Genomic DNA, 12158 nt, shown 5'->3' with positions numbered 1-12158 from the left:
AATAACATCTGGTCACATTGTCATAAGTATCAAGCGCTTGCGACAACAAAATTGAAGCAAGTTCTCATAGTAGCAGCACTATTAAACTCTTTGTGTTGTGCATATCCAGTGGTCATCATATCTGTGTGTCTGTTTCGTCAGTTTAGCGGAAACTAATGCAAATATCCAAGCTTGGAGCGGAGACGGAACAACACGCGTGACTTGCTTGGGAAAACTTTAAGACTAGCGAAATTGTGGACACTGGGAATGTCTGAGGGAAAAATGAGTTAATTTTTACATTTTCAATACTATAATAGCATCTTCCTTTTCTTTTCAATTTACAATTTCTTAGTGATCAGATCGTAATCGAAAGATTTTAGCATATGCAGTAAAATCATTGTAGTAATCAGTAAATATTTGATTTTATTTGCTGCTCCACAATATTAGGAGTTTGAAACTACTGGTTTAAATCTTTCGATTACCATCTGATCACTAAGAAATTGTAAATTGAAAAGACAAGGAAGACAGATAACAAAAATAGGAACCTTAACTCGGCCACTATTCACAAAACTTCTTTAAACAAAAATATTATTATTTAATTTCGTTTAGCTATTAGTACCCTACAGCTGGGCAAATAGCAATTGACAATAAACAATTTGAATTTGAAAGAACCCGCTGAAATTTCTTCACTAGCATCTGTCTCCTATCCCTTCTTTCCAGTTCTTATCACACCTTCTGAAAGCTATCACCATCTCGCTTTGGACATCTATCTCTTTCTATGTCCGTCAATAATAAAATACAATCGTTAAATAGTGAGTCAGCAGCATTTGACACAAAAACCATTTTCATATTCAATTGCCTAAATATTTTCAAAACTCCGTAATTCCATTCAGAGCTCTGATATCTTGGCATCTAAATAAAAGGGTCACTTCTCAAGATCCTTATAACACAATCGCTGCCACCCGTGATAAAATTAAGATATTCCAGTCCGTAGACTTATATAACGAGTGTATAGACTGTATATTATCACAGAATTTTTATACGATCTTATGCAAAGGCATACACGCACCGCGATGAAACTTAAAAAAATTGTATACTGAATTTGTAGGTACTAAATAATACTAGTAAAATTAGTATAATTATTATGGCCGTTACTCAAAATTTCGTAACACCACACTACCCAAAAGTTGTAAAATGTCTCTCTCTCTCTCTCTCTCTCTCTCTCTCATTTGAACCCGGTTTCTACCATAGCAGTAAAACGTTGGGAGTCCAGAGTGTGAAATACAAGTCACAAATCGATATTATTCTGATTGAAAATTGAAAAAAGCACTAATAATTTATTTCAGTCAAAATGACATGAATGACTAGTCCAGATTTTTAAATGTCATTACCACTTGGCCACACCAAGGAGTCGTAATCCTTTTAATCAAAACCCATCTAAACAAACCCGTATACAAAAGTGAGCTTTAAATGGAATATGTTAAAGTTGCTTTTACAGCTACATTACGAAAAAGAAGAGATCAGAACTTCGAAGCAATTTTCTCTGGGTAAATCAGATTTAGGCGTTTGCTTATTAGTTTTTTGGGCATGTGATATTCTTTTTTATTTGTATACCTACTGGCGGCCCGCCCCGGCTTTGCTCGGGTAAAAACATAATAAATTATACCTGTACCTTCGGAATCACACTATGTACTGGTGAAATCCGCATGAAAATCCGTCTGAGTTTACAAACAGACAGACAGACAGAGCCGGCAGAGAACTTTGTTTTTAATATGTAAGGATAAGGATCCTTCTTTGCATTGCATAGTGACACTATCTGAACTGAGTGAGGTTTTAAATTGCCTAGTCTTCTCTCATTAGAAAACCACGGATGTAATCTGGGGGCACAGGAGTGCCCCCACTAAGACTAGCCAAGCGAAGCGCAAGGGCACTACCTACCTTTTTTCGAAACGTATATTTTTCTTTGTATGTTTCTTTTCTTTGTATATTTACATACAATATATTTTTTGTCAAATCGTACCGCATTTATAGCCAGTTCTTTGGTATAGGATTTTAATTTGGGCCACAGATATAAGAACATTACAATGTAATATAAACCTGTGGTTTTCGCAGATTCTTGTTACGCCTAATTCTGTTTTCGGCAGATTCTTGATAAGACAAATATTTATACAGGTATGTTCAAAATGATTGTTACTCTCGATCGCAACTTAAGTCACGATTAGCACTCAAATTCTACAGCACAATGATTAATTTCAACTCACCAAAAAAATCTTGACGCTCTTTAATCTATAAATTTCCTAACAACAGCGACTTGTCAGGCTTTATCTTTTGTGGAACTACCAAAATGCACCTGCTCGTTATCTCGAAATGCATAACAAATTATGTAAAGCCTATCGAGGGTATAAAGCTAATATTTGATGGCGCGTGGCAATCTTATCGAAATGCCCCTGCGACTGTAACACAAATGTTTGTAATCAAAGACTGATAAAGAATTAGGTTAGAGAGCTCGAAGGATAGCATCGAAATATTTTTTTTTCCTACAACTAATGAATTTATCAACGTTGACAAGAATGGAGACAAAGCGGCGTGATCCACTTCGCTAAAGCGATTTCCGCAAAGACGTTTCTCTGCGGTCACTACTGTGGGAATTTTAGGACTTTGGCTATAACCTAATTACGACTATATACTAAGGCCATAATATAATATAATAAAGAAGTACTAACAGCTATCTCTTGAGTGTGGAAGTGTTAAAGCAATGTCAAAGGGGAATACTGAAAGTCTGGACTACTGAACTCAGGAGCCGAGCTGATCTACTTACGATGTGACTATCATACACAGTTTTTGTTATCGGACTGGTAGTTCCAGAGATCCACGATTAAAATTCCTCTAACTGCCATAATAAGTCTATACTTGTTCTGATACTATTATCAGACCAAATTGAATTCAAGAAAAAAGAATTATTTACGCGTCGTGTCGTGTATAAACTTGACTGATAGTCTGACTGGCAAATTGATGTGTCAGCAGTATAAACCGTGATAGGTTAACTAGCGAAAGCGGAAAGGTAAAATATCATTGGTACTTGTATTTGGATAGATATTATTTCTACATACCAGGGTGATTTGACTCGGAATTGTGCATTCGGGATGGGAAACCGATCTCTGGGTCTGGGGTCCAATGCTTTATGATTGATGGAATAACTAGGTATGTGGTGAGATCATAGATTATAGACTATCATGTTCATGTAATGCCAAAGTTCCCACGGGATGGAAGTTTGAAAATCTTCCTGTTACACAATTTACTCACAAAAACCGATGTTTTTATATCTTTGTTTCGATAAACAAAGAAAAACAATTAATTGATGGAACTCTAAAGAAAACTATTAAATAAACAACAAATGCAACAGTATTCCTTCCCACGTAGTTTTGACTAAACAAACAAGAAGACAGACATGATCCTAGTCCAAGCTGACGATTTAACGGTACGCATTGCGGCGGGACCTTCAGTACCCTGGGTGGGGCCTGGACAAAAGGTATTGTTGCATCTTATTATAGAATTTACACCTTCGCACTGCCCTGCGCAAAAAAACGGCCAAGTTCGACTCGGACTTGCGCATTGTGAATTCCGTACACACTAAAGTGTTTTTTACAAAATATTTACTTTTAATTTTATTGGTACCTTTTGAAACAAAGAAGTAGTTCGTTACAAGTTGGTTAGACAAGATTAGATAAAACAAGAATAATTATAATGATAAATGTATGGATCTCATACGTCGGAATCAGTGATCACGCTTTCGTCGAAACAACGTCAGTTGACTGCTGTAGCTGTAATAACAATCATAGCAGTTTTATACGCTATTAGGGCCTTGAGTATATTATTACAGATATAATACGTATCAGAATACCTAATTTAGTTTAGCAAAGAGTTTCAACGTACTTTAAATATATATATATCAGTTTTAAAGGATGCTTTGAAAAACTGTAAACCTCAGCCAACGTATCCCTAAAACGGAACTGTCAATGGTTTCAGAACTGAATGAATTGATCCCAACAGTCCGTTGGTAGTCTTCTTAACTGTGCCTGTACTGTAGGTGATGAATGCTAAACGGTTTGCGCGAGCTTTCAAGCTTCGACACAATTTATAAGCTCTGTTGGATTGTGAGAATCACGAGAATTGGCCACCTATATCGTCCATAGAGCAACATACGTCACGTGCATTCAAAATACATTTGTGAATCATTTTGAACGCTTCCGTATTTCAGCTTGTTGTATTGGAGTACTTATATTGATAACTGGTGACTAACCGCTAACGCTGGTCGTAAGACTAAAAGACAGTAAATTATAATAAAGATTTTTATCATTATCAATTAATTTAAGAACTTTGTTCTTGTCGGTGGAGCATTTTCCATCTAATTCTGTCCTCAGCCATTGATTTCACAAAGATTTTTATAATCTGTTTTTAATCGGTACTGATTGATAATGATCAGTAAACCAGCGCGCTGGTCGGGTGACATTGTTTGGCTAACGGGGAAGCGATTGATATACTGCCATAGGATATTGCGTAAAGAATGGAAGCCTAAACCCAGCAGTGGGATGATGTGGGCTGAAAATTATTATGATGACTGATTGGTAGAGCAGTTACAGTTACAGATTAGCTTGATCTGCGTCGCGGTATTTCTTTTGTAAACAAATAGACGTCTCACATTTTAAACGCATTTAATATGTCATAATTATTATGATCAGCAATAATCTAACCTTCTGGCATTAAGAATCATCGATAAAAACTGTCAACAAAGAACTAATTCACAAACATAATTCCATTACATAGTCTTACCTCAATCTTGATGTAATTACACTTAATGTTGCTTATTTTATTGAGACGCATCGGCGAAATTTTATGCCCATTTCATCCTAATACAACCCGAAGAGTAGTAGACAGGCGTGATGAATGGGATGCGGCAACACAAAGGATATTTATGCTCACCTACCTATACCCAATTATCCCCTTGTCAATGGAAAAGGTTTGTCCACAATTCGGATATAGATAAAAAATAAGAAACATCTCGGACGTGCAGTCACAATAAAATTCAGCGCTTTATTTGACATTCCACAGGACAACACATTAAATAAACACATACAAGAACGTACACAATATATTCGTATATTAAAATCGTAAATACCAAAAGCTGAAACAGTAAACGCCATTACAATATTATATAAATTAAAAAAGATTTGCAATAATGACTTACTGTGCACGTGAAATAATAGTATTCTATTGCCTCAATAAATAAAAATAATATAAAATAAAATAATTGGACCTAATGTTAGGGAATAATTTTACAACTTGAAATGGGAAAATTATTTGAAAGTTAGCGAGAGCATATGTAGATAAAAAATAGATTATAGGAAGATGATGATATGAAACTGGAAAACATAACAATTAGAAGTAGAATACATATTGTCATGAGTCACTGGAACAGTGACTGTCTACCTGAGCAGCACAAGACTTGATGTGACATCTCGAAGTCTGCCCAACCGCTTGGCACAACTCTGCTGATGAAGCTCACAGCAATACGCCCTGGAGAATGGCTTGCCACAGAATTCGCAGAAAAACAACCGACGTGGGTTTTGGGCTTCAGATATGACGCCCGTGATATGACGACACACGCAACAATGTCTGAAAATAAAGAAAATAATATAATTATTTAAATACCTTTATCCTTACATATTATAAAAAAGAGTCCCACTGTCGGGTCTGTCTTTCTGTATGCGATAAACTCAAAAACAAAATTATTGCTGGTTTTAGCAACCTGTCGCTAGATCTGAATCTCAGTTTCACCACGTAGCAGACTATCCTGCTAGACATTGACGACCTCGGTGGCGCAGTGGTAAAGTTCTTGCCACTGAACCGAGAGGTCCTGGGTTCGATCCCCGGTCGGGTCATGATGGAAAATAATCTTTTTCTGATTGATCCGGGTCTTGGATGTTTATCTATATATGTATTTGTTATAAAATATAGTATCGTTGAGTTAGTATCTCATAATACAAGTCTCGAACTTACTTTGGGGCTAGCCCCAGATTGAGCTAGCTCAATCTGTGTGATTAGTCCTAATATATTTATTTATTACAGTAAAGTCCTGGTTTTTGCCCAGGAATAAAGACGAGATCCGATATCTGTATTTATCTTTCTGTAGTTCTTTACAATCTGATAAATAAATACCTAGTTACCTGTTTCTGACATGGCTGTGAATGTGCTCAGTCAATTGAGTCGTTGTCATAAATATCGCACCACAAATACTGCAAATAAAAGGTGATGCATTATTCTGCAATGGTATCAATGGAAGTTGGAGTAAATTCTGGTAAGGAATATTCTGCATGAACGACAAGACATTCTTAACAGTTTCTTTAGATATTCTCAGAAGAGCTTGCAGCCCCAGAGGGTCCGTGTTGACAGCTATCGTCATACTCTGGTCCGGCGAGGAACTACGTATCGTCCCATTGTGTGCTTTCGTTTCAAGAGAATTGGTCACCTCAGTCGATCGATCTCTTGTTGGTATAAAATCATTGATGATTTGCACAGAACAGGACTTTTGTATATCGCCATTCAAAATATTTTCTATATCTCTTTTAATTTCATTGCTTTTATTCAGTTCTTCCACAATAATATTATCTAGTTTTGAAACTCCAGAGCTGTAAAATATTTTTGGTGACTTGTATCCTATTGGTATATTGGTAACACTATTAGCAGAGCCTCCGCTAAATGTCTCAGTATTCGGCAATCGAACAGTTTCAACGCTTCGGGATACAGACATTCTATTATTATTAGCAAAGCTGGAATCTCGTGATTCTGGTTTTCTAACTTCTGATATCAAAGTGTTTACAGATTTTATTAAAACATCTAGTTTGTTTTCAATGCATTCAAAAGACCTTAGCCTCTGTTCTTGCTTAACATCCACATGCTTTGTTACCTTAAGTATATTATCTACTACATTATTATTTGCATTATTTTCTACGCTTTGTTGCTTTTTTATAGGCAATAATTTGAGATTAGTTTGTATCGATGAAGTTTTAAATAAACGAGGTATTTTTTTTCTATACACAACTGTAGATTTGCTAGTTCTTTTTGAATTTTCTCCAGCGTGACTATATTGTGTGTCTACTAATATAGTATTCCCGTTTGCATTTTCAGCCATCTGTTGTCTGTAATATATACTTCCACATTGATTTGACCTATCCCTTTTCAAAATAAGATGAGGAGCAGCGTAGCTCTCACTTCTTTCTATTGGATATTTGAGGCAGGCAAGGTTCATGCTTCCATAATACTCAGGATTAATATGTTCGTAATAATTCGTTTGTGTAGAGGTACAAGGTTCATAAAAATCTTTTAACAGATTTTTGCAATGGTTAGATTGTTGGCACTTAAAATTAGTTCTGTAATAGTCTTCAATGAGTTCTGGACCTGAATTTGTTGGAGTTATGAGAGGCATTGGGATATTTCTCGGGGTTTCATGGTAACCATGCTTGTGTCGAAGCTCATTTATGTAGTTATTCCAAGCATTTACCTGTTTTTCACGCTCACGAACTACTGTCATCTTTCTGACTAGTTTCTGAAGCCGTCGGTTTCTTTCAGCACTTTTGAAAATTAATTCTTCATTGTAATAGTTATTAACAGGGCGACAATAGGTCATCTTTTCTGCTTGTTTCTTTTCTTTCATGTTGTGTAGGCTAGTATAATTCATACAGAATTGTCTAGAACTATATCTATTTGGTACTTCGACATTACATACACTGTTTGAACGAGAATAGTGATAAGAGCGAACCTCCGTCTCTGAAGGCATTTCATATTGGATACCTTTAGATATTCTACGCCGTACAGAAGTAACAGTAGAACTGTTGTCGGATCTTTTATCCTTGAAATCGATATCTACAGCTTTCTGCGGTTTGTTTTCCGTGGCATTATCAGGATTTGTCACATGTTTGTCGAACATAAATAGAGGATCGACTTGAGTATACCTTTTTAATATCTCATAAGTCAATTTTTTTGATACTTCTGACCCGTACTGTCTACAATTGAGCAGGTTTGATGTGCTGCTACTTCCTAAATCTAGATCGTCCATGTTATGACTTTGATTGTTAGAATGAACGATTTCACTGACTTCTCCTAAGCGCGGTATTGTGGTAGTGGTTACTGCCCTAGATAAATATTCTTTGCAATCATCGTACGTACTCATTTTTCCAATATAATTGCATCACGAAAAATTTTGTAACTTCTGTCTGTTTGGCAGTTGTATTTTATTTTACTATACAATAAACTCGTCAATGTCAAAAGATTCCATAAACAATGTACATTAGTCCTTTTTCTCAAGTTTTCCTCTTGTTCACATTGTGCTACAGTCATGGATTTAGTAAGTAGGGAGAACCTACCAATTGGCCTACCTGTAATCTACCATGGCTACAGTAGTGTACAGCGTAACCATTAACAATATATAAATACCACATATAAGAAATGTTTTTATATCTGTGATAACTACTTAGTATTTTTCCTTGTATCCATTTTATACCACTTTAAATTTACTACGTTCGTGAAGTATTTATTTAGTTACTTTACCAATGAATTTAGACAAGTTCAAGTTATGTCGGGTGTACGCGCCCTCACAGTGTAACCTCGCAGTGTATAGTGTGTACGAGTATGTCATAGATAAAAGAAATATGTGTATATAATGATATGATTTACCGAAATAATCTATGAGCTATCTGCAAATGTATTGATTTTTAATTACCGTGTAAAATAAACCTCAATAAAATCTCATCTGCTGCATGCAGGGCATCGCACGCTGCCTGTGTGACTGAGAGACTGGTAAGACTTTCGCATTTATAAAATTAGTATGTATTGTAAAAATTAACTTGGAATAAAAACACACAAATGAGTCATCATCATTAGACGAAATACATGTGGCATCCCAGGGAGGTGGTCCGTGTTTTATATAATAACAATATCACTCGGTCCATGACATAAATTATACTTAGCGTCAATAATGTCCAGATTATGGCATCGTGTTTAAAATGATGTGAAGATCGCAACCCGTGAAGATTAAGGTAAACGCAACAGGACCACCCGAAACTCGCGAAATGACTTAAATTATACAAATTCTTTGGTTGTTTGTTTTGCTACATCACAATTTGGATTTTCGTTGTAGGAGCTTTTTGTAAATCATTTCAAAACCCGTTTTTTTACATAAACAGCTTCAAATTTCCACTATTAAAATCACTAAAGTCACGCCTCAAGATTTAATGTCTTTATATCTTTGTTGAAATTCACAAAAGCTTCTTTTGTGTAAATTTTAATTTTTTCACGTGTACATTAAGCAACGCGACGTATTTTCCAAGGCCAGCTCGTCTATACGTCGCGTTAGGTATTAAGCAGTCATCATCAATACATAAAAATGTTTAACACTAATGTCATTATTTACAGGTCCATTCTTAATAGAAACAGATAAATAAATAAGTACTTAGTCGATAAAAATAAATACTAATTTCGACTAATCCAACATCACATTTGACCATAATATTAACAATAATAGAAACTACGTCTTTATCCAGAATCGCGTCTCCACTCCAGCCTGTTTACCAACAAATAGATAACACGTCATCAACATTTTTTTATCGTCTGTACTCGTATGTTGATGAGTAGTTCACAGCTTGTTCTCCAAAGATTATGCTAATCACAGCCATGGAATATTCATTGGAAATGGTCTCAAAAACATCCTTCACGTAGTCCCGTGTCGCTTTTTCTGTTCGTCTGTCAATGCTGTGATGATTTCTCACATGCTTTGTTATATGTCCAGGATCGTTTGTGTCATCCCTTTCAAATTATTTTTTTGTCGTCCTAACGACAATTATTGTAGATACCTTTTTTAGAATTGTAGAAAATCTACTTACGGTGAACGTATTCATAAATTACATAACAGCCTCTATTAAGCCTAACATTTAGCATAGCATTTGCATTTGGAACGAAAACGCTATAAATAATTGTAACAAAATGTTCTTTTCTACAACAAAAGATGGAAACAAAGCTTAGTTACATATCGGACAAGCTAGTTACATCCTTGCCTTTGACCGGTGACTCAAGGCAAGCCGTCAAATAACCTCCCATAGTAACCCAGACTCTAGTGAGTACTAACCCACACAATACTACAATCCCAACAACATTTCCAGCGTAAACACTAATAAAACCATTGAAATAGGATCGTTAGAGATCTGTGTAGACCTAATGACATTGGTTACTATTGACGACGCAGCAGGAAGTTTCTTCAAGGGTATCATTAAACAAATTACCGTAGGTCATAGTTTGATTGTCAATATCAATACTAATTTTTTTCTGATTCAATCCAATTCGAATAAGATAAATTCTTTTTAGTCTTATGTTTATTTGTATTATCAAACGTAAATTGTTAGAAAATAATTTTCTGTTTGAAACGAAATACTTATCTAGATTTTTAGTACCTACCGAATTTACCGAATGTACCGAATTTTAAAACAGTTAATTGGGGCAAAACAGAATCTCGAGGCGTTAATGATGACAATATTAGTAGCTCAGATCGAATAAAAAGAGACATTACAACCACAAAGGACCAAAGCATATCTCGAGACTTATCTAAAGATGCAACAATCGAGGGTCTTAACAACATTATAAAATATAAACCAATTGGACAGAAAAAGACACATGATGATGGTAATGTAGAATTTGAACGTGATAGAAAGGGAGAGGTAGAGTATTGTGTTTACATAATAGTTGTCTACATGAGTGCTCGATTGTGTTCTGTGACTGGTTTTTTTACTTTATTTGATCTTATTATTCATAGGCAAGCATTATTGTATCACTGGTTTGGGGTACCGCCTTCTAATCTAACGCAGTTAGGGTTCTTCATATGACGTAAAGATAATTTATGTGTATTTTACAAGATATTTTCTGATTTAAGATTATTTGGGCAATATGTTTCAAGCATTAGCTGGACATAAGTTGATTGGGTTACAATATATATATTAATTATTATTAGTAGTATATATAGTCATTATTTATTATATATAATATAAACTAGCGGCCAGTTGCGACTTCGCTCCGTAAAAACTATCATAAATTTACACCTCCCTCAGAAAACAGACTATTTATTTTTAAAAACCCGCATGAAAATTGACAAAATCCATTGCGCTCGTTTTAAAGATCTAAGCATATATAGGGACAGACAGGCAGCCGGAAGCCACTTTGTTTTATACTATGTAGTTATCATTAAGACAATTTGCTTCCAATTCTCTAATATTTTCCGATAAATACCTCCATGTATGATTTGGAAGTGGGCTTCTAGAACCTTCATAGAAGAGAAGAGGCATTTTTCTCTCAACATGTACAAATTGAACAAGATAAATTCTTCCATACAGAACCACCCCATGGTAATTCATCCCCCGTTTTTTGGCCCTTATGTGAGGAATGCGTAGCTACGGAGATTAGCTTCACAAAGCAGAGCCGCGGCTTCGCCTAGTATTGTCCCAGTCGTTTTGTCTGTCTGTTTCCACGAACCCAACGACAAATATTCAGATTTATTGATTGCTGCGTGGAAATATATCGTTGTGTAATCGAAGAATTTTGCGTGCCGTTTAGAAATATTATTCATTTATTTATATTTAGTTAGAGCAGAGTGATTGATCCACATTACTCGCGTTGCATTGTATCTATATTTCATATCTTATTTGTCCTGTTTTTATGACATTACAATTGTAATTCATTCTTTCTCTCAAAAGTCATAATCTCTCAAATATTAATATTTAGAACTAAGCTGATGACCTGTGATGTTGGCTCGTGGGAAAACCTTTGGCATCCAATCTTATCAGCTTCGATAACGACTCGCCTTTTGTTTGGGCTGTGCAAATAATGTGACCATTGTACTGTTGATGGCATTTAGAATTGTGTAATAGATCTGAAAGTAAATAGGTACTTACCTCAGTATATGATGTAAATGAACCCTTGAAATGATACCGAATCTATCCTCATCTACATACACGATGAATCGCAAAAAGTCCATTTGTTTCAGAACATGAACATTGCATCTTTTTGCCACAAAGCTAGCCAATTAGATAGCTCAAATGACAACTCTGGGAGGGACTGCCCAAGGAATTAGTAGGTAGGTA

The 12158-nt window shown here is 35.4% G+C and overlaps 2 protein-coding genes across 11 annotated transcripts in view; one reads left to right on the top strand and one right to left on the bottom strand.

Moving 5' to 3' along the window:
* The window catches only part of LOC128677587 (protein prickle-like), a 293975-nt gene that overhangs the window by 255509 nt on the left and 26308 nt on the right, over nt 1–12158 (top strand). The gene's annotated exons all lie outside the window — the stretch shown is intronic.
* Nucleotides 5042–8319, bottom strand: LOC128677589 (uncharacterized). Its single transcript, XM_053758555.2, has 2 exons — nt 6204–8319; nt 5042–5652 (listed from the first exon to the last, which is right to left on the bottom strand). The coding sequence occupies exons 1-2, from the start codon at nt 8204–8206 to the stop codon at nt 5463–5465; spliced, it is 2193 nt and encodes a 730-aa protein (XP_053614530.1). The 5' UTR covers nt 8207–8319; the 3' UTR covers nt 5042–5462.

This window comes from Plodia interpunctella, chromosome 18, assembly GCF_027563975.2.
Source record: "Plodia interpunctella isolate USDA-ARS_2022_Savannah chromosome 18, ilPloInte3.2, whole genome shotgun sequence".
In the NCBI taxonomy this organism is placed as follows: domain Eukaryota; kingdom Metazoa; phylum Arthropoda; class Insecta; order Lepidoptera; family Pyralidae; genus Plodia; species Plodia interpunctella.
The sequence above is the reverse complement of the archived record's forward strand: the minus strand, read 5'-3'. Positions and strand labels throughout refer to the sequence as shown.